Below are 23,471 nucleotides of genomic sequence, written 5' to 3' on the forward strand. Positions count from 1 at the left end.
TTAAAGTAATTCTGCTTGTTAATCACTTTTGTGCCAATAAGTGGCACAAAACGGAAGCAAGAGGTCAAAGTGCAAAATACATCTGAGACATGCGTACAAATGGGAGAAGTATGGGGAATAAACAAGATGAGATGGAAGCTACAGCCCGTGAAAAGAACTATGAACTATGATATGATTGGTATCACGGAGACCTAGTGGGATGGCTCTTATGACTGCAGTGTAAATGTTGAGCGTTACACTGTTTCAGAAGGACTGGATTGGGAGAAAAGGTGGTGGTGCTGCTTTGAATATCAGAAACGCATACACATGTTCCCTAGTTCAGAAGGAAGAAAACAAACCAGAATGCATTTGGGTGATGATGAAAGGTGAAAGACCTTTCTGATATAATGAAAGGTCTGATATATAAACTGATATAATGGTGGGGATTTATCACAGGCCACCTAATTAGGAGGAGGTCTATAAACTGATATAGTGGTGGGGATTTATCATAGGCCGCCTGATTAGGAGGAGGAGGTGGATGAGGCACTCTTCAAGTAGGTGACAAATCTATCCAAAAGCTGTGGGATGGACTGATGGGAGGCTTCAGTTTACCAGATACCTGCTGGAAGAACAGTGCAGCCAAACATAAAATGTCAAGCCAACTGCTAACAAGTGGAGCACAACTTTCTCTTCAGGAAAGTGGAGGACACAACTAAGGGTCATCTATCTTGGATCTTGTCCTGACCAACAGGAAAGAACTGGTGGAAGATGTGAAGGTGATGGGCAATTTGGGAGGAAGGGATCACAATATGCTAGAATTTCAGATTGTGACAAGGAAAGCATGAGGTCAGCAAAACTAGGATGCTACATTTAGAAAAGATGGATTTCATCCAACTCAAGGAGCTAATAGGCATGGTGTCATGGGAGGACAGATTGAAGGATAAAGGTGCCCAGGAGGGCTGGAAGCTTCTAAGGGCACAGCATTGGAAGCCCAACAAGAACTGTCCTGGTACCATAGAAGTACAAGAAGAATTGTATGAGACCAGTGTGGCTGCAGAAGGAACTTCTGAAATGCCTCAAATGCAAAAGGAAACCATACAGGCAATAGAAGAATAGGCGTGTCACCACGGATACATAGCAGGTAATTGCAAGAACCTGCAGTGACAAAATTAGGAAGGCAAAGATGAAGAAACAGCTGCCCCGGCAAAGGAATAGAAGAGGTTCTACAAGTATATTGGCCAGAACAGAAGGACTGAGGAAGCTGTGGGTCCTCTGTTAATAAGCCAGGAGGAACTCTTACCTGAGGATGCAAAGAAGATGGAGCTACTCAACAGCTACTTTGCCTCAGTCTTCACAAAAAAGATAAGCTGCCAAACATGTAATAGGGATTATCTGGTTAAGGAAGGGGGCCAGCTGAGGGATGAGATAACAGAAGAGATGGTTAGAGAGCTTTTGTTGGGTCTGAATGAACTAAAGGCAGCAGAGCCAAAGATCTTGGAGCCATTGGCAGTGATTTTCATGAAGTCATGGAAGACGGGTTAGGTACCGGAGTACTGGAAAAGGGCCAGTATAGTGCCCCTAGGTGTGGCTACATGGAATTTTGGGGTGGCTATAGCCTCCCCCCCCAAGCCTCCTCCTAGTGCCACCCCTGCTGGCAGGATGGGTGCACAGGTGCTCCAGAGACCATCTTGTGGTGGTGACTGTGGTCCAGAGCCAGGGCAGAGCTGCGATCTGCAGCTTGCATGCCCCAGGCAGGGGCATGCAGGCTGTAGATCACAACTCTGCCCCAGCTCTGGACCACACTGTCATTGCTGCAAGATCCCACCTCGGCTCTAGAGCAGTTCTTTGCCCCGCTGCATGCTCTGCTAGCGTTGCTGGGGCCAGTCCGCGCAGAAACCCTGGACTCACTCTATCACAGCGTGGCTGCTGCTGGGGTCTTCATGGAAATTGGCCCAGCCATATGAGCAGGGGCCGCTGGGAAATAGAGTTTGGCCACTGGCCAGATCTGCCATTTTGCCCACCCTTGAGTTAGTTAGCTTCACATCAATACCTGGGAGTTTATTGGAGCATATCCTAAGGAAAGCTATTTGCAAACATCTTGAGGAGGAAAGGCTGGCTGATTGCAAGCAGCTAGCATGGATTCATGAAAAACAAGTTTGATCTCCTTTGACAAAGTAAATGCTTGGGTGGATATAGCGTATCTGGACTTCAGCAAAGCTTTTGGCAAAGTCCAACATGACCTTCTTGTAAACAAATTGGAAAAATATGAGCTGGATAAAACTGTTACAAGGTGGATATATAACTGGCTCAATAAAGAGTAATTATTAATGGGCCCATATCAGAATGGCAGGAGGTTTTGAGTAGAGTCTCCACAGGGGCTTGTCCTAGGCCCAGGGCTGTTCAATATGTTTATTAACAATTTGGATACTGGCATAGACAACGTTTTGACCAAGTTTGCAGATGACATGAAACTGGGAAGGATTGTGAACATGTTGGAAGATGCAAGTGCAATTCGAAAGGATCTTGACATATTGGAAAGTTGGGCTACAGCTAACAGGATGAAGCACAATGTGCACAAATGCAAGGTGTGCTACACCTCAAGATGAATAATCAAAAACACAAATACAAAATGGGGGATACCTGGCTGGATAGCAGCTCTGTGGAAAAGGATCTAGGAGTCTTGGTGAATCACAAACTCAATATGAGTCTGCAGTGTGATACAGTGGCACAAAAGGCAAATATGGTTTTGGGTGCAGTGTTAGAAGCATTAGGTGCCAGACACAGGGGAAGATAGTGCCACTCTACTTGGCACTAGTTAGGCCTCATCTGGAGTACTGTGTGCAGTTCTTGGTTAAACATTTTAAAAAGGACATGGAGAAGTTAAAAAGGGTCCAGAGGCAGGCAAGAAAGATGATCAAAGTTTTGAAAGTCAAGTCATTTCAAGGAGAGACTGAAGGACCTGTCATGTTCAGCTTGCAGAAAAGGCGCTTAAGAGGGGACATGATAGCAATCTTCAAATACTTGAAAGGCTGCCATAAAGAAGAGGGAAAGCACCCTTTCTCTCTTGCTGCAGAGAGGAGGACATGGATCAATGACTTGAAGTTGCAGCAAAGTCAATTTTAAATTGGAAATATCTGCAAAAATGTTTTCACTATTAGAATAGTGAGGCAGTGGAATAGACTGCCTAGGGAAGTTATGGACTCTCCATTAGTGGAGGAGTTGAGGAAGAGGCAGGATACCCACTGCTCCAGGATGATCTAGGCATAGCTATACCTATTTACTACAATGGGTATCTCCTATGCTTCTGGGCTTCACTGGTTGCTCCCACACAATCCCCTCCTTTTTTCTGCTATATGTGTCAGTGTGTTTTGAAGCCTCTCCCGAGGTTAAGGCTGGGGACTTCAACTGGTGTATGCTGATTTTGTTGTTAGGAGCAAAACCTGAGGTTCCTGGTTAGAGGGTCTCGCCCCCTCTGCTCAGGGTCAGACCAATTGCCATATTTGGGGTCAGGAAGAAATTTTACTACGGGGTCAGATTGGTATGGACTGTGGGGTTTTTGCCTTCCTCTGTAGTGGGTAGCATGGCCTGCTACCTGGGATCTCTTGAGCATATATTGACAACAGTTTATAGAAACAGGACATTGGTTGCTGTATTTCCCCTGCTTTACCTGTGACAGGTTAGGGGTTTAGGTCTATGTTGTGTCAGGGTTGAGGGTAACCGTATGCAGAGTTTAGATCGGGTTTGGGGGTGGGAGGGAATTATGTCGGGCAGAAGGCCACTTTACTGAGTTTTGGCAAGCCTTTGAGAGCCACGTGACAGGCAGCCAGGGGCAGATAAATATTCATTTTCTACATTTTTAGGGTCCTCGCAGGCTGGATAGAATGGCCTGGCGAGCCACATTTAGTCCACAGGCTGCATTTTACCTACCCTTGGTTTAGATTATGGTTGTATGGGATGGTTTAGGATAGGGGTGATTCTGCCTCAGACAGGGGGTTGGTTGGACTAGATGACCACTGGAAGTCCCTTCCAGCCTTACTTCTCTGACTCCATTATTAGTCTAATTTCTGTGGACTTTCTGTGCTGTCAGTGGCAGGCACCAGTTCTCCGCTGGAAGGCCATTACTCTGGAGAAGAGGAAAGGAGCATTGAAGCACTTAGAGAAAGCAGTAGGGCAGACCACTGGGGGTATTCCTCTTCAGTGAGGGAAAAGTGAGAGAGCCAGAACTCTTGTTTTTCATGGCAAATAAGACTCTCTCTTCTTCTGCACTGGTGGTGTTAAGCAGTTCTTCTGGCCTGTGCTCTGAAAAGGAATTAATTGTGCTTCCTAATGACAGCAGTTACTACTTTCATCTCAGAGCATCCCCAAGTGCAGTTTGATGCTGCTGCTTTACAGATCTGTTCTTCCTCTTTGCCTCTTGGGTGATTAGTTTAAGAAAAGTAGGTCTGACATTTTGTCTTGATTCTTTGGGTTTATAAGGAAATGGATACAGTACATCCCAGTGGTAACTGTAAGTGTCCAAGCTTTGAACATTGATTATGCTGGAGGGTTGTACCAAATGGATATACATATTTGGGTACAGTGGTATAAAGCAGTGATACCTAACCTTTTTCCCTGGGGGACCAGGAGGGCAGTGCCTAGTCCATCCACTGGATCTGGCTGATGCCCTAGTGTGAGTTCTTGGACAGGTGAGGCAGGACCCCATCTGGCCACAGGGAAGGAGTTGGGGGCCAGCCTGGCCCTGATTCAGCCCCGCAGTGGGAAGGGAGTGTGATCTGGCCTCAGTTCAGCTATGGGGGAGGAGCATGGTCTGGCACCAATCCAGCTGTGTGAGGTGGTAGAGGTAGTGGCCTCACCCCAATTCAGCCCCATAGGGGGAAGCGGGCATGGACTGGCCCTGATCTAGCTGTGCTGGGGGAAGGGACCTGAGAATTTGACAGGAAGGGAGGCTGGCAGTATTAATGGCCACTGCTTCCTTGGTGCCAAATTTCCTGACTTCTGGGAAACCCCACGGGCCAGATGCAATAGCTCTGCAGGCCACATGGATCAGAGGTTGAGCACCCTGACAGAAGAAGGCACCCATCATTTTTGATGCTTGTCTCTTATCTTCCGGGCCAGATGAAAGGAAATTACTTGGGGGGGTTTAATTAACTAGTAATAAAAATGTCTAGTTGCTCTGCTTTGGCTATATGCTACAGTTTCAGGGAGATGGAGCCTTGGCGGATAGAGCGGTGAGACTGGAAGAGAGCTATTTTTGAGAATCTCCTTCATTGTGTCCTTTTAGTATATGCAAAACATGCCTTTGACATATTTCAGAGAGATTGCATTTAGGCTTCACTCCAAACACATATATAATTTCTATCACACAATATTCAGTGCATCTGCCCTGAGTGAAGTTTAAGATATACTGAGAACTGTGCAGTGTTCCCTTGATGTTCTTCATAGATGCCACGTACATATTGTTACTGTGGGGCAGACTTAGCCTGCTTTGCTATGACTCATACAACAGTTTTGGTGGCTGGTCTGACATGAAGGCTGAGACTTTGTGTGTGAATTCAGCTATTGTCAGTATCCAGAGTTTTGGTTATTTTATTCATAGCTGAACTGAATCTGAAAGGTGGCTAAGTACTTACAGCCGTTTCTAGGGTTTTTTTTAGAAGTTCTAACTAACTGTGAAGAAGGCCAAAGGTTGAAATTTTTTGGCCTGCTTTGCACAGCAATAAATAAACTGATAATATGTTTGCTAAGAGATTAGTGTGAATAAGATTGTTTTACATTTGTATTTCCATTCGGTAAGCTTATCAAAGAGACTTATTGTGCTCTCAGGTTTTGAACACAATTCCCCATCAGTTTCAGGAAGTCTATCTCCTTTGGGCAGTGAGAGGAAACCTTAAACATTTTTCTTCCTTTTGCGCTGGGTGTGGAGTTCTTAATTGTTAGGTTGCTTGATATTAGTAACCCCACAGGGAAAAGAACAAACCAATTTAATGTCAGTGGTGTCTATTTTAAAAAGAATACCAAGCCACACATTTGAAAGTATGAGGAAGATCAAATACTGTATGTTTTAAGACTCGTGGAACCCAAGATTATGTAGAAAGGAAAGGGGAATATGTAGGATGGCAAAATGAAAGAAAAAAAGCAAGTCAAAATCCCTGAGTATGAGAGTAAGTGATTGTAGCTCCCTAACAACGGGTTTAGTGTGACTAATCTGTAATCTCCTAGATAACATGATTATTGGCACCTTCAAAGATGCCTAAAATTGGTTAATATTTCTAAAGCTTTATGTATTAAGTTGAAGACTTTGCCCTTTGAAGTCAATAATTTACAGGTATATACAGTGAAATTACATCAGGGTTACTTTGCAAAAGAAGTGGAATTGGGTCTGAACTGAGTGACACTAAATACTGAGAAACAGCTGAGAGGTTTGGCAAGGGTTGGTCTTTCTGATATTAAATTGTAAAATTGTAGCTAAAAGATCAAAAACTAGATGGCTGAAAGAGTTGGCAATGGAGTGTGGAAAGACTTGCCACTCAGGTAGTTAAATTTGTTATTGGATGGCTATTCTGTGAATTACTCTAATGTAAAATGTGTTGGTAATCTCAGTCAGATCTGTAGTTAGAGAAGCAGTTGCACCGAAGGAGGCTGAGACCACACACAAAAAAAGGTTGCTTACAATTCTTTATAGTGGCAGAAAGAAAGGTCTGATGTTCCCATAGTCATATTAACAAAAAAAAAAACCCACCCTTTTTCCATTTATTTTGTTCAAGGTATTTCTAGTACTTGTTCTGGCAAAAGAACTTTTGCTACTGTAAGCTCTGTCACCATAAGAGAATTTGCAGGTGCAGCTGTACTAGGCACCCTTCTCTAATGCAGTGTCTGAATTGTTTCAGTCTTAGAGGTGGCCCTGCTATAAAGTCAGAATTGAGACAAGGGACAGTTGGCAGCTGTCGCTGCCTGTGCTAAACCCGCTGAGTGGATATGTCTCAGGGGCAGTCAATCTGATGTTTCTTAAAAGCACTACGTTCCCAAACTTCTCTTATAGTTTTATCTTGTTTTGGCAAGACAGAAATCTTCATTTTTTAACATTGTCCCTTGTTTTGTTCTTCTAATGCAGGTAACCATGCCTGTGGAAAGAATGCGGATGCGCCCCTGGCTGGAGGAGCAAATAAATTCTAACACAATACCAGGGCTAAAATGGTTAAATAAGGTAATGTGTGTGCATGTTTGTTAAACAACTACTTTACAACAGAATCTGAGACTTGGTGGAATAAATCTGATTCTCACAGCTTCCACTGAAGCAAAGAAATGAGGGCGGGCAAAGCCAAACTGCTCTTGCTCAACCTGTTCTTCTAGCCCTATGTTCAGGAGTTGAGGTGCAATTTTTGCTTGTTAAGCCAGCAGCTCTTTTTAAAGCATTTTCTCCCATTACTCTTTTTCTGAGAGCAAGTGGTATGGAAATCTCTGCTTTAAACTAAGAACAGAGTGATAACCCAAGCAGTTGCAGTGAGACTGGAAGAGAATGCTGCAGCTCAGAAGAGCAGTCTCCTCTGCATTAGTCACTGTGTGAATAGGGAAGTATTTGATTCGGATTCAGATTTGGAGGACAGTTATTCAGTTTGGAGATTTGGATCACTGTCCCGAATCAATTCTGCTGAATTGGTTTTGAAAGACTTGGCAATAATTCAGAGAGATTCAGTGATTCGGATCTGCCAGGGAGAGGCAGGCATAGCCAGGAGGCTCCTCTGGCTGTGCCTGCCTCTCTCCAAGCAGTGGGAGCCTTGGGAGAAGCCCCCATCACCAGCCGGGCTCCAGCCTAGTCCTGGCACTTAAAAAAACCAACCAAACAAAAAACCCCCACGTTCACCAACTGCAGCAGCGGGGATCAGGGCCTCTGGGTGCTTGTGGCAAAGCCCCTCCTGTGCAGTGTGGAGCAGTGGGGGGCTGGGGAGATTGCTCCCCCTGCCTGACACCCATGCAGCAGCTGCCCTATGGCGTGGTCTAGTGTGGCTTGGCAGGGCATCATGCACTGCCTGGGAGCTGGGGCTGAGTGCTGCTGGGCTCCGGGTGACAGCTGGAGCCACCCCAGCCCCTGGACAGCGCATGGTGTTCTGCCGTGTTGCGCTGCACCCATACCATGAGGCAGCTGCTGAGCGGGTGTCAGGTGTGGGGGCCAATAACTGCTGCCCCCCACTGTCCTGTGCTCTGCTGGGGGTCTGCCACGAGCCCCCAGTTGCCACTGCCAGAGTCGGCGAGTGCAAGACTTCTTTTTTTTTTTTTTTTTTTAAGTGCCTGAGGCTGGGGCCAGGCACAGCAGCTATGGGGCCTTCTCCCACAGCTCCTCCGGCTGTGCCTGCCTCTGCCCTGGTATGGGGAGCCTCGAGGGCTATGCCCTCCTGCCGTTTGCCCAGCCAGTGTGGGCAGGGGTTGGAGTGTGATGCAGACGTGGCTTGCTCCAGGTGGCAGCAGGGCATAGCCCCCACTCCCAGCGCTGCTGCACCTGTATCAGCACTGGTAGCGGGGGCTACGCCCTGCTACTGCTTGCTCCCTTCTGCCTGAAGCCAGCCTCACCCTCATCCTGCTGCCCACCTCTCCGTTCCAGCTGGGCAAGCAGCAGCAGGGCAGAGCCCCTGTTCCCAGTAATGCCCCGCCTGCATCCCACACCAGCCGCTCCCCTCCCTGAGTAACGCACCCCCCCGTCCCGGCTGGGCAGCTTGTCTCAGCTCGTCCCAATCCCTCCTTCCTCCCTCCTCCAGCCCCAACAGACTTACCAGCTGGAGGCAGCTGTCAGCTTCTTGTTTAGTGTATGGCCAAATCTCCATATCAGCCCAATCTTTTTCCAAAGCTTTTCTGAATCCAGTTAGGATGCTTCGAATCGATTCAGATCCTTTACTTGGTCTCTCAGTTTGATTTGGAGATTTGGTCCCTGAATCGGACCGAGTCTCCTCTGAATCAAGTCAGCTACTGAAGCTTCTCACAGCCCTATTAGCCACTAGGCTGATACATGTACTGGTACTTACTGCTCCTCACTTGGTGTTCAAATACTTACTTGAATTCATTGCTTTAGGGAGCATTGCAGAACCTAGAAGGATAATGCATATCTTCCCATACAAAGCCCAACTCAGCATTCCTTACTTATTTGGGACTATTAGCAGGAGAGATTGTAGATGCAGGCTCCGGAATGTCAGAACAAGTTATTTTTATTAAGGCATTGTTTTATTAAGACAATTACAAAAAATTCAAAATACATTTGAAATAAAAAAACCCCCACAGTTACACCACATAGGCTCTTTAAAATGTTATAATTAATTCCCTACTTCAAAAAGCACAAAATAGGTTTCCCCCAACAACAAAATACTATTGCATCATTTAAGTGTATGGTTAAGAGCAACTATATATTCTGATTGCATAGGAACTTAGGATTTGTTGTTGTAGATCAGACACTGGTTCCTTTAGCCTGGTATACTATGTCTACCAATGAACGATGCTCATGTGATCGTGTTATGAGTTAATATATGCTAATTAGCTTCTCTGTTTTGAATCTTAGCTTGCACAGGACAAAGTGCTAGTAGTTATAAAATTACATGGTATAATTTTTTTTCCTCAGTAGTAAATCCCATCAGGTAAAATAAATATTTTATCCCAAATTGGTTGCTCTGTAGTTTTTAGTGGGCACTGGTAATGGGCCTAGGTAAAAGGAACGGTCAGTTTTGTTCCTTTGTAATTTAAATACCACATTCTGTCTTCTACTTTGGTGTGACTGAGCACATCTACACAAGACATTTACTGCAGAGCTGCCTAATTAGCTATACAGTGAATGTTTCAGCATCTACATGTGTGGCCCTGTTAGGCTGTAGTAAACTAATACATTCTGTGTCAAATTAGCATTTGTAAATAAAAGTACTATCCTGCTGCAGAGTTTTTTTTCATGTGCAGCAACATATTTGTAGCTGGTGACGCATTTGGCTGGTGCACAAGGCTGCTTCAGTGCAGGGGTGCCCACTGACTAGACCCTCTGCAGCACGCTGAGCTTGGCAGGAGCAGGCCTGGGCTGGCAAGCTGACTCCAAGGTCTCCTCTGCCAGCCACGGCTGCTATGACTCATCTCAACACGCTGTGGTCCTGGGTGAACATTCAAGTGGTGCGCCTGGGAGCAATAAACTTTGGAAATAAGTTTTGGAGTTTATTGCTTCTCATTAATTGCACGTGTATATGTGCCCAGTACTTATGTCATTTTTTTTTTTTTTTATACTTGAGAGAAAGTGTCCATGTCTGGACATTTTTATTTTCCTTCAAATCTTTCTTAAAAGGAGCCAGTGCCTATAGGACATGATATTCTAGAGGTAGGCATTTCATTGTTCAAGTACAGCGCTGTAGCAGCTTTTTCTTCTTCATGGTTGCATGCTTCTTTCTCTCTCTCTTTTTTTTAATACACCCCAAAAACAAATTTCTTCCTTTTTGCTCTGCATTTGGAAGACATCACCATCCAGCTAATTGAGGGGTGTCATACTCAGTCCGTTCCCAGGTAGCGGCTGTAGTAGGTAGAGGTGCACCAATATATCAGTCTGATATTGGATTGGCACCAATATAAAGAAAATTGATCATATTGGAAATCGGCCTGATGTGACTGATAATTTGGCCAATAAATGCCTGTGCGTGTGCGCAGCCGTAGCACATCACATAGGCAGTGAAGAGCACAGCCCGGCAGCTTGGAGAGCTGCGTGCAGCTGGTAAGTCTGGTGTGGTAGAAGGGGAGTGGGGAGGGAAGGAGTGTGGGGGCCCCTGCAGTGAGGGAGGAGTGGGACTGGGGCTGGGGCTGGGACGAGGGCTAGGGCAAGCACTGCGCAGCCAGGGCAGGGAGAGTGTAGGACAGAGGCACGGCTTGTCCAGGGGGCATGAGGGGGGAGGTGCAACTCCAGCCACTGCGTGCTTTTCATCCGGGAGCTGCTAATCTGACGCTCACCCTCTTGTCCAGTGGCTCCCGGAGGACACGTGTGGGGAGTGGAGGGGGGAACATGTGCCCCTGGATCTGCGCAGGGTGGGGCAGGCTAGGGCTGAGACTGCGCAGGGCTATTCCCTTCCTGCCCTGCTTCACACAGATCTGGGGGAACGTGCCTATCCCGCTCCCCCATGCCCTCCCAGCAGTGAGAGCCACCAGACAAGCGGCCAAGTGCCGGACCAGTGGCTCTCAGATGAGCAGCATGCAGCGCCGGGTGCTGCCTCCACCCTTCTCCCCACACCCCTTGGATGAGCCACAGCTCCATCCCACACCTGCCTTGCCCTGCCCTGCCCCAGCCCTACTCCTCCCTAACCGTGGGGGCCTTGATCTGCACCATGACCTCTTCCCTCTCCCCTCCCCTTCCACAGCACCAGACTTGTCAGCTGCACAGAGCTCTCTAAGCTGCCAGGCTGGTGTCAGAAATTGGATTGGTATCAGCCGATATGCCTCCTTAAAAATCGGCTATCGATATTGGCCCTCAAAATCTCTATTTGTGCACCCCTAGTGGTAGGAGTCTGAGCGTGGTGGTGCCAGTTGAATGGTGATGGTGACATGAGCTAGTGCAGGGATTGGGTGGCTGTAAAGCGAGTGAAGTCTATACCTGCACGTCCCTCCATCCTCCCTGCTGCCAACAACATGTCCATTGGGGCCGAAGGACCCTGAATTCTTCTGCAGGCTACAACCCATGAGCCTTGCCCCAAACTTCTGAAAGCCTGCTGGACTACTGTTGGGCCAGATGGAAAAATTCCATGCGCCACAGACAGACCTAGGCTAATTGGTTCCTATATGTGTTGGTCAGTATATCCCGTAGTTGAGAGTCCATCCCCACATCAGGGTAGATTGTAAGGCACACCATCAAATTGCTTTAATGCTAGCAACAATTCAGTATAGATCAAGATATTATGATTGATATCTGCCTTGGTGCTTCTGGGAAAAAAAACGTTTGATCACAGTTTCTGTTGGTAAAGAATTCTTTGTCCCATGATAATTTGCTATATAACTGGGCAGGTGTTTTCTTGGAAATAATGTATTTTGAATTTGAATCCTTTCTAAAGCAGGGGGCCAGGCTATGTGGCCTGTTCTGTTATGTAGCACTCTGATATTTCCCCAAAAATTCAGATACTTACAAAGTTTTATCTTTTAGAGTTAAATGGTCTACTTACCCCACCTCCTAAGTGTTTCTGTTTAAAACTGATTACTTCAATTCAACAATGAGTCATCAAACCAAAACCAGTTGCTATATTTAGTGTCTATCCCAACCATAAATGAGGCCAGTGCCTCACTTGGAATCTCCGATACAGTATCACGTGCACCCACAACTTTGTTTATACACAGACCAGCTGTGAAAGCTGAGGGGTTTAGGTTTTTGTTTTTTAACCATAGTTCTGCAAAGATGGTTTACAGTAAGAAAAAATAAAGAAACTGGTCAAAATTAGCAGGATGTTTGCTGTAATGATACCCAGGTTTTAAGGCTTATAAAATGTACAGCTTGAAAAAGTTCAATTTCTTGTGAATACTGTTAATTTTTTTCTGCCTGATTTCAAACTAACATGGCTAATAACTGTCTTTCTCTTCTGTTGAGATAAGAGGGGAGCTGGCCATGGAGCATAACTATCTGATATGGCAGAGCTAGGGGAAGGGCACTGGTCCCTCATGCAGTGGGACAGGCATGGGGCTGGGAGTGGTCTGAACATCTGTAATAGGAGGAGACACCAGAGGTCTTGGCTCAGAGTATGTATTGGGATATTACCACAAAGACAGATTTAGCTTATTTAGAACTTGCCCTCGTGCTCTTTAGTTAAGAAAGTGCTGATCTTATGCTCAGTTATCTGTTTCTAGAGTTTTGTACCGTGAGACAGCAATAAGTCTTTAACATGATTTTGCTTTTCCAGCTTGTTGCAAAATTTTAAGCATTGGATTCCTCCTTCCCTTTGATGTTCCCTGTTGAACGTTGTATTAACAATTCCTGTTATGCTGCTCTAGTTAGTTTATGATTCACATATTTGTTCTTAAGGTCACAGCAAGCCTTTCTCCCTAATGAAACACAGAATCCTATGTAAGTGCCTGCATGACCAAAGACTGTGTATGTAGTCCATGACTGAGCTGGGCTAATATTGCTCTAATCTTGAGTCTTGAAAAATTATTACCTCCTCTTTGGAAGAGTCCCATAGGCTTTAAATAGAAAAGTATAAGCTTGCTGAGTTCTAAGTTAACTGCAGTCATCCAGAGCATCACTTTGGAAAGTTCAGTAAAAAACATGCTCCGCAGTTGTTAAAGCAGCAAACAAGGTTAGGCTGTTGGAGTCAGTTAGTGGCATTGGTGATATAATACTCTTATGTAAATTTGGTACCCTGTTCCACTATACTTGCAAAAAAGACGTAGCAGAAATACAAAGGTTCACAGTCAGGTGAGAAAATTGCTAGCTGCAGGGATGCATTTGTGATTATCTTTTATTGGACGAACTGTGTAGTTGCAGAGTAGGGGTGTGTGAAGCGGGCCGTGTTCGATTCGGCTTCAGATTTGGCCTGAATCGGGGACAGTGATTCGATTCATTAATTCGGATCACTGTCCCTGATTCAATTTGGCTGAATCCAAATCTGAAGATTCGATGCTGATTTGGAGAATCAGCGATTCCGTCATAGACACAGTTTTAAATGTTTTTTCTACATACCTTGAGGTACCAGCGTGGCTCGTGAACGCTACAATGGTGGGGCAAATGGAGCATCCCACAGGAGCGCAGGGCCCCCCCCCCCCACCCCGTGCTCAGTGGTGACCCCAGAAGCAGACCAGAAGTACTTCTGGTCCATTTTTGGGTCTGCCGGAGAGTGCGCGGGGGACCCCCCTGCATTCCCCCCAGTTCAGTGATCAGCTGCAGGGGCACCCCAGGTGTCCCCCCAGACCCAGGAGGAGGCACCAGTTGCCAAGCCAGGAGGGCGTGGGAGGACCCTCCCAGCATGCTTCTGGTCCACTTCCAGGTCTGTTGCTGAGCACACTGGGGAGCCCCCACACTTCTGTGGGACACTCTATCTGACCCAGCAGCTCAGCATTCACAAGCCACCTGCTACGTAGAGGTATGTAGAAAAAACATTTAAAGTTGTGTCTATATTCTAATTGCCAAATCTTTCCAAATTTCTCCAAATCCAAAGGAGGAAAGACTGGAACTGCCCAGAGAGTCAATTGATAAAAAAGGCTCACTGGTGTATCTTAATACAGAACATAATGTGGGTGCTCCATTTACACTTTGAAACAATGCAAAAATCAGTGACTTCTCTTCCCTGTTGTTGATCCTGATGAAAAGAATTAAATGTGTCTTAGGATCCACTGCCCTGGGTGACTCATTGCCCCTTTTCAAAGCAGTAGGGATGGAGGAGTGGTTCTCCAGCAAAAAAGAAGAGCTGGGCTGGGAGCTGGGAAGCTGCATGGTTCTGATGTAGGATCAAGGGTTGCAGGCATGACTAAGAAAAAGGCTTATTCTTGCATGTGGGCAGTGGCAGTGGCAGAGCACTAGCTGCTACTGCCTCAGTTCAAGCTCCCCCAACATGGGCTGTGGTGGTGACAGAGCACCCCTGGGGACTGCTATTCTGACACCTCTGTAGTGGTGCCTGGGCTGCTGCCTTGGTTACACCGCTGTCCCTCCCTTTCTCCCCTCCTTTCCTTGCCCCCCCCCCCCCCGCCAGTTATACTACTCTCACTATAAAAATAGAAGCAACACATTTAAAACTGAAAAAAAGAAATTCTCTGTCTTTCTCCCCACCCCCTTCTGTGGAGCTCATAACCACAAGATATCCTTGTAGAGTAAGGTGATTAGAAAAATGAAAAAGACATTTTTAAGACTAATGAGAAAATTTGTAGCTATTTTCTAGTTAGGATTATTTTTCATTTTAGCTGATATAAATCTTTCAGCTTCAGGACACAAACTGTTTGGAGTTAGGAAAAACTTTCCCCTGTAGGCAGATGGTTAGAAAATTGCTTATTGAAGGGCTTTTTGTCCCCAGAGATGTGAGTTTTCCGGAAAATTTTCCAATGTCTTAAATAGAGCGTGATATGATTTAGCATGTTTATTTGACTTATTTAGTAAACAAAACTCAAAAAGTACCCCCATGTTAATTTTATGTGCCAATAGCCACAAGTATTTGAACTGAAATATTTGATTAGGAAAAAAATAGAATACAGCACACTTAATGGTTTAAAGTGGTTTAAATGTTATATTGAAACAAATTCAAAGCTTTATGTGGAAAGAAATTATTTTTATTGGAATACTTGTAAAAATGTAAAGACAATACACAATAGCATGTACTTTCCTTACATTGTTTGTTTAAATTTAAGAAAAACATGAAGGCACTGAAAACTGTGGACAAACTAATTTTAGCACACCCAAAGAACTGTGCATGATATGCTGTGGTTGTCCACTCATCTGCTTGAACAGAGTTACTCTCTTCCACTGAGGTCATTGCAGCATCTCTAGTTTCACTGTCACTATCTGTAGAATCACTTACACTACTTATTAGTTCCATTTTAGAATCAGATTGAGTCGAATCTGATTTAGAGCTACTTGAACCACATTCTCTTTTGTTAAAGGATGGCTTTACCAATGAGTCTGTGGGCAAGGGCAGCTTATCATCACACTGCATCTTCTTCACTAATTGTGCTTCTGGCTGACTCTCCAGAAGCGAGAGATTTTGAGAAATAGAAACAAGCTTAGTGGTGCATTCATTTGCTAGTCTATTCCTCTTTTTGTCTTGACTGAGCTGAAAGCCTTCCAGTTCCTGTCACAAGAAGCTGCTGTTGGTGGAATGCTTAGGATCCTTAGAGCAATCCTGGAAAACAGGCAGACATTACCATGTCCCTTCTACCATGTGAGAGGAGACACATTTTCGGCTGCCTGCCAAACGATGTCTTTGCTCCCAAGTTTTTCTTTTGCATGGTACTTGGCAATGTTTGTCATCACAGCTATTCCATCAATGTTAGGGACATTCTTAGCTACTTCCACAATTGTACTGAGAGCAGTAGATAACTCATCTTCTGATAAATGTTGTCTGCTGTGTTGAGGATCCAAAAGGTTTGCTGCCAGATGAACTGGATGAGAGCAAAACTCAGAGCTCTTAGTAAACATTTATTTTACTACTACTACTTCTTTTTTGGAAAGAGGTGAAGAAGGCAAACTCTCGATTAGATTTTCATTCAGTTGTCTGAATATCTCTCGAATATTTGAAAGGCTTCGTGCACCTCCTTCAGGTTTCTTGATAGCCACTGAAACTGGTTGTAGCAAATTGAATGCTCCTTGAACTCAAACCCAGAACACATCTTTGTTGAGAATCTGCTTCTGAATGTTCATGGGAATAATCTGGGAAACTGTCATCTATTGAAGCACACTGCAAACACTTCTTTGTGCACAGGAAACTAGGTAAACACTTCATAGCTGAACCCCATCTAGTTTCTCCTGGCAATTAAAGTTCACTTTCCTTTCCCTGGGGTGTACTTGGTAGCTGTGTTGGTCTGAGACAAAAAGACATACAAAAAACTAGAACTCTTGGTTCTAAAATTATTTCTTTCCTTTCCCTGATTCTCTTTCTGTAATTTCTTCGAAGTCTGATTAGCAACATGATAATTGTTGAATACCTTCAGAATTGCTTTGCAGTTTGCCAATACTGTCTTCATTGTATTCACACTTACTATGTCCTTTGCTAAAAGATTCAACCCATAGCCAAATACTATTAAATGAGGATACTTGCCTTTAACATTTTCCATGCAGCTTTCATGTTACTTGCATTATCAGTTACAAGGGCTTGTACCCTAGCAGGACCTGCGTTCCCAATCTCTTCACTCAGTAGTTTGGCTATGTATTCACCTGTATGATGAGAAGATTCAGTAGCAATTGCTTTCAGGAATATTGGTTCAGGTGTTGCTAGCATAATGTTTCTTGTATATCAGTCTATCCATCTGACATCAGAGTCAGTGATTCTGCTTAACCAATCCTTTGAATAACCATTGTTTGAACTCTGTCTTTCTGTCTATCTAAGAGAGAATGTAATGAGTGATAATGTGACAGTAACTTTTGTGATGGGTGAATTAGTTTGTAATGTTCCTTCCAGTATTGATTTTCTGTTATGGCAAGAGGTGTACCACTTGCAGCTATAGCTCAAGCTAATGTCTCATCTGCTTCTTCTTGATCGTCTTTTGACATTTTGTCCACAAAGCTTGATAAAAAGCCTGACTGTCTTGAGCAGCTGCTCATGGTGGATCGCATATCTGTTGACAGTGGTCTTGAAAGCGAGGATCCTGCTGCTTCTTCCCCCAGACCTGGCAGCTCAACATTTTCATTTTTCATTTTTTGCAAATCTGCTATTTCACTTGAGCTACCAAGTTCCTGCAACAAAAGAGGGAAAAGATTTTTAATTTAGGCTATTCTAGTCTGGCCTCATCCATCAGAAGAAGAAGAAGCAGCAGCAGGAGCTTGCTTTCCCCCTCCCTGCCAGAAAGAGCATTCTGCTGCTCAACTTGCTGCTTAGTTGCAGAGCCAAAGGGAAGTATAGTCTGGCCTCTGCCGTCAACCAGAGGACTAAGCTCGCTCTGCCGGGTTTAAATAGTTAACTATTTATCTAAACAAAAATTAATCACAGTTTTAGTTTTGGTTTTATTTTCACTTGCAGTCTAAGATGAAATAAGATCTTTAGCTTTGGTTTTGATTTGACCTGCATAGCCAATTAGGTAAATTCATAACTTGATTTTTGGTCTGCATTATTATGCGAGTGTATTCACCCTCCTGTTTACAAATCAATTAAACATATACATACTCTCTCACACACTTTCTAGGGATAATCACCTGAAAAACATAAATTACAACTTTCAAACTGCCAATCTTACCTAATATTTTCTTGGCATCCATTCATTGTTACTAATGAATTTTATGAAACAATGAATTTTTAGAAATGGAAAATTTCCCACAGAAAAATAAAGCACTGGAAAATGTTCTGGAAAATGGGGGGGAGAGGTGGGGAGGGTGTCCCCCCAGCAGCCAGTCCATGGGAGTGCAAAACTGGAAGCACCAGCGGCGAAATTGGAAGTTCCCCTGTGTACCCCTGGTTGACAACCCCGTTGTATAATATTATACAGTGGCCAGTTGTATTCCTACTGTACAGTGGGATAGGGTTGTGGGGGGAGAGGAGGAGCTGTTCCATTTTTAATAACATTTCTAGATTTTTATTAATTCTAATAGAATTTAGATTATCTAGAACGCTGTTTGTTTCCTACAATTGCTAAATGGCATAAGACTTTTCTGTAAAATGTGCTTAGTGACATTTCCTGTGTCTTTTAGGATCATACCTGACTAATCTTTTATTAATTAATCTAGAAAGTGCATAGTAAATATTATGCAAAATAAAGAAGCGGGTAATTATATATTTACACCAACCTGTAAAAATCCATTTGTTCATCTGGGACAAGTATTTTTTTTAACAGGCAAGAAATTCATAATATTAATACTTTTGTTAGGATAAATATAGTCAAATGGATCTTATGTTTGGGCTGGTAAATTAACACAATGGATTTGAAAGGAAGATTCAGAGGTAAAAATATATATTTTGAAAATCAAGCTGGTCACACCAAGCAGGTGTTTTCATGGCTTATTTCATGTTTTGATTCCAGTATTGTTTCTGTCAATTTTATTCAGTAAGTTAACTTTCCCGTGCTGCTTGACCAAATGTCCTTCTGGTACTTCTTTTAGCTTGGAGAGAGACTGACACCACTGTGTGTTCTTAAAGAAGAGGTTTGTGTCATCTCTGACATGGGATTGCTAAATCCTGGTTTTTTTGGGTTTGTTTTTTTTTGAGACACTTTATGAGATGTTGCTATACCTTGCTTTTCTGGGTTACTTGGCTTCCTACCAAGATGTTGAGGGTTGGAATGACCATAGAGGCATTAAGACCTGAAGTGCAAGAGGAATAAATGAAAGAAGGGTACAAAGGAATAGAAAGTGAGGAGAATAGAAGAAAAAGTTGCAAAAAAAGGTTCTGAAAGGCGGATGCCATGTTAAACCTTTGGTTTTACTAAAGAACAGAAAAAATATGAAGGGGAGAATAGAAATAGGAGGGGATGGTAAAGGGGAGTAAAAATTGAATGAAAGAAGCAGAAGCTGGCATAAAAGGTAGAATCAGAAAAGAAAGTGTCACGCAAAGATGAATGAAGAAGAAAAAACAAAACTTTACATTTATAGATCTGTTAGTCTAAGAGAGATCGTACACAAGCAGTCTAGGAGGAGAGACAAAAGAGGAAAGACAATGGTGTTGAAGGAAGAGAAGAGCAAAACCCAGGAACTACAAAGTGAGTTAATTTTTAGATGACTTTGCAGAAATTCATAAAACATGGTAGTGTTCTCAACTGTAACCTTGACAGCAGGGAAAAGGGTACATTCCTGTGTCCTGCAAGGAATACAACTGAATGATCTAAAATGAGTACACAAGTTCTTAATCTTTCCCACATCAACTAGAGCCCCCCTCCTGTATACATCCTAGTTCCTTCCTACCTCAGTAACCTTTGACTTCTGTTATGGAGGAGTCTTGTACACTTCGCTTCCTTATTGTGTCCTATAAGCTTACCCTACCCAGTTTTAAATGTCTTAATTTCTTATTGTGCTGGTATTTCACTGGCTGAATTTTTAGCCCTTCCAGTTAGTGTTACTCATATGAATATCTGTCTTCGTACTTGATTCGTAATCATAAAAAAAACAAAACAAGTTCTGCACTGCCAAAAGAATACTCATAGGATTGTTTACAAATGTGCTGCAGCATGTTTTGTACATGTGTCCATTTGCAAAGCTGCAAATCATTTTTTTTAAGCCCATAAAGGGGTATCTGTGGTTTTAATATACTTAGGGCCACATCCTGCTCATGCTGACTCTGGTAAGTGTTTTGATGATGACAGTAGTAACAAAAGGATTCTGCTGTAAGGGATCAAATAAAGTAAAACATTTACAGATTCTGGAGCTGTAGGTGCGTGTGTTTGAAACGATCAGAAAATCAAAGAGGCAATCAAAGTTGCCATTTTTGTTTCCTTTCTTTTCCAGGAGAAGAAGATTTTTCAGATTCCCTGGATGCATGCTGCACGACATGGGTGGGATGTTGAAAAAGATGCTCCTTTATTTAGAAACTGGGCAATTCACACAGGTACTGGAGCTCTCCTTTCTGATGGCCAGTCTTTGAATGTTTGTTTCTTCTTCCTTCCCAATTTTTCTTTCCTTTCATTTGTTTGTTTTGACAAATGCAGTGAATGAGTGTAAGGATCTGAGTCTGCAAAATGACTGTTGCAAGGTCCTCTCCAGCTTTGTTAAGGGGCTGTGTGTTGCTAGCATTGAAGGCAGCGATGAAACATCATTGACAAGTCTGGGTTCAAAATCAGTAGAATCAGGGACTATCCCACATCTTGCAGAACTGGGTCCTTTATGCCCTTAGGGATTCGAGCAGTGCACAATAATAGTAAATGCTGTGCAAGCTGTCTCACACCGGTGTAACATTGCATTTGACATGCAGTGCCCAGACTATTCTTGCCCTGGGTGTTTCTTGATTAGAAACTGTCAATCATATGTTCTAGAGATAAGCATGAGGATGAGATCACCAAATTCACTTTCTCTTGCAACTCGAACTATGGTTTGAGCTCCTATAACCAGTACCAAAAGGTTTGTAAACTGACATTTAACTCACAGTACTACTAGCTTTCTCCAAGATCTTATGACTTGTCAATATATACCTAATTTTCTTTTCATGTTTGTTAGGAAAATTTCAACAAGGAGTTGATAAACCTGATCCAAAAACATGGAAGGCAAACTTCCGGTGTGCTATGAACTCTTTGCCTGACATAGAAGAAGTGAAAGACAAAAGTATAAAGAAAGGAAACAATGCCTTCAGGGTCTACAGGATGCTGCCTTTGTCTGAAAGGCCTTCAAAAAAAGGTAGATGAAATGGCCCAGGAAAAAATAGTGTTGCATCCCTGGCCATAATGTTGATGGTGGAGACTTCTACTCAGGATTTGGATACCTGCAAAATCTATCAGTTTTACTTTGCTTTCTGGAAAGTCAGTCCAAACGAATATCATAAATATTCTCCCATGTTCATTGAACAGGAGAATTTACTTTCTTTAAGAGAGAATACATAAGAGGTGGTTAAAAATCAGGATCTGGCTGTCATTTTAACCCAGTTAAAGATGTTGGACCTATATTAATTTATACCGACTGAATCTCTGGTCTGAACTCTCTAGTCTAAGTTCTGGAGCTATATAAATATACTAATATGTAATGAAGTTTGCTTCCATCAGATCTTTTCCATTTTAAAGGGGAATAGCCTGTATATTTCCAAAATTTTGCAATCATTTGTCTCTGCCATCAATAATAAACAGCCCACATTTGTTCTTTTCATATGGTGAAGTTTTCAACTGACTATCTTTGATGGTGTTGAGCCCTGGGATAGATACACCAGTAATGCATAGGTGGGGAATCTGCCCTTGGCAACAAACTCCTTTATCTTGTGTGGAAAAACTCTCCTGATGGGGCCCTAAATGTAGGTACTTTAAGAAGCACTGGTTCTGAGAACTGGGAATGGCACGGATAGTGACTCCTTTCCTACTCATCCATGGTCCTTTTTTTTTCCAAAGCCTCCCATAGCCTAATCTCCACAAGGTATCCTCAGGACTAAAGAGAAGACAGAGATGCTGCTAGCTTTCTTTAGATTTCCTGATAGAGCTCTGTCTGCTCAGGTTATCGTTCATTTGTGGAAGGAAATTAGGGATATGTGTACATCTAAGTTAGGACAGCCCTTTTGTAGGGAAAGAGAAACTTTTCTCTATCACAAAATAGCCTAGTGTTTGGGGTACTTGCATGGGATATTGGAGACCTGTTTACATATCCCCACTTCAACTGATTTGACACAGGGAGATGAACCCATTCCTCCCACCTCACACAAAAATGCCTGAGTTACTAGACTCTAGGGATAGGTCACTCCATTTCTCCAGTTTGAAATTACTGCATTTTGTATATAATAGTCATTGGAGCCGGGGTTGGAATCTGCGTTTCCCGTTCCCAATATGAATGGCTCTAGAGTCCCTCTCTTTCACTTTCTCTCATTCCATGGTGCAATGAATGTTTAATTGCTTATATGAAGTGGAGGCACTTAAGTCTTTTTGTAGCTTTAGCTCGTATCATCTCAATGGAAAACCAGCTTCGATGTGCTCAGGGCAGTAGTCAGGGAGGCACTCGGAGCCCAGGGGGTAGCTAGTATGGGGGTCCAGGAAAGGTGGTCCTTCCTCAAGGAGGCTATCCTTGGGGCGCAGCAGGACGCAATTACACTGAGCAGGAAGGCGGGAAAAGAGTCCAAGAAACCTGCATGGCTAAGCGCGGATATCTAGGCTGGCCTGAGGGCAAAGAAAAAAGCATACTGGTGGTGGAAGCAGGGGGCAGGGACAAAGGAGGAGTACACCTTCCTGACCTGAGCTTGTAGGGATTTGGTAAGGAAGTCTAAAGCAGCACTGGAGCTTAGATTACCTTCTGGGATTATGGATAACAGAAAGTCCTTCTTCAAGTATATAGGTAACAAGAAGAAGTCTCAGGGTAACATTGGACCCCTACAGGGCAGGGCAGGGTGGGGCAGGGCAGTTGGTGACAGACGCACAAGAGAAGGCAGAAGTCTTCAAGAAGTTCTTTGCCTCCATGTTCCTGTCTGCTGACAATCAAGTGCTCTCGGGTGACAGCGTAGAGAGGCCCAGGAAGGATGCTAGTCCCCCGACTGTTAGTTCAGACCTAGTTAAGGATTACCTGGAGAGCTTAGATGTATCCAAGTCGGTGGACTCGGATGACCTTCATCCGCAGGTGCTGAGGGAATTGGCTGGTGTCATTGGGGAGCCATAAATACAGCTGTTTGAGGACTCCTGGTGCTCGGGCCAAGTCCCTGAGGACTGGAAAAGGGCCAATGTGGTCCCTATTTTCAAGAAGGAGAGGAAGCAAGAGCCTGGCAACTACAGGCCAGTCAGCCTCACTTCTGTCCTGGGGAAGGTTTTTGAAAAGATTATCAAGGGCCACGTTTGTGAGAGCCCTGCAAAGGAAGTGATGTTGAGGGGTAACCAACACAGGTTTGTGCCAGGCCGATCCTGCCTGACTAACCTGGTCTCTTTTTATGACCAGGTAACAAAAAACTTAGATGTGAAGGAGGAAGTCAATGTCATCTTCTTGGACTTCCTGAAGGCCTTCAACACACTGTCCCACCCAATTCTGGTGGGCAAGCTGAGGACTGCAGTATTGACGAGTGCACAGTCACATTGGTGGCAAACTGGCTCCAGGGGCGCACCCAGAGGGTGGTGGTGGACGGGTCAATGTCAACCTGGGAGGGTGTGGGCAGCGGAGTCCCCCAGGGCTCGATCCTTGGGCCGGTGCTGTTCAACATCTTCATTAGTGACGTGGACGAGGGTGTGGAGAACACCCCGTTCAAGTTTGCTGATAACACCAAGCTGTGGGGTAAAGT

At 44.0% G+C, this 23,471-nt stretch overlaps 1 protein-coding gene across 2 annotated transcripts in view; it reads left to right on the forward strand.

Annotated features, from left to right (window-relative positions):
• IRF2 (interferon regulatory factor 2) overlaps positions 1-23,471 on the forward strand; it is a 79,817-nt gene that overhangs the window by 23,544 nt on the left and 32,802 nt on the right. For both annotated transcript variants that reach the window (XM_090036112.1, XM_090036113.1), the window contains exons 2-4: positions 7,091-7,183; positions 20,033-20,132; positions 20,738-20,914. In XM_090036112.1, the coding sequence (XP_089892238.1) occupies positions 7,097-7,183; positions 20,033-20,132; positions 20,738-20,914 (364 nt within the window). In that variant the 5' untranslated portion in view covers positions 7,091-7,096. The remainder of the gene's footprint in view (positions 1-7,090; positions 7,184-20,032; positions 20,133-20,737; positions 20,915-23,471) is intronic.

This window comes from Crocodylus siamensis, chromosome 2 (genome assembly GCF_052110815.1).
Source record: "Crocodylus siamensis isolate JL-2025a chromosome 2, ASM5211081v1, whole genome shotgun sequence".
In the NCBI taxonomy this organism is placed as follows: Eukaryota; Metazoa; Chordata; order Crocodylia; family Crocodylidae; genus Crocodylus; species Crocodylus siamensis.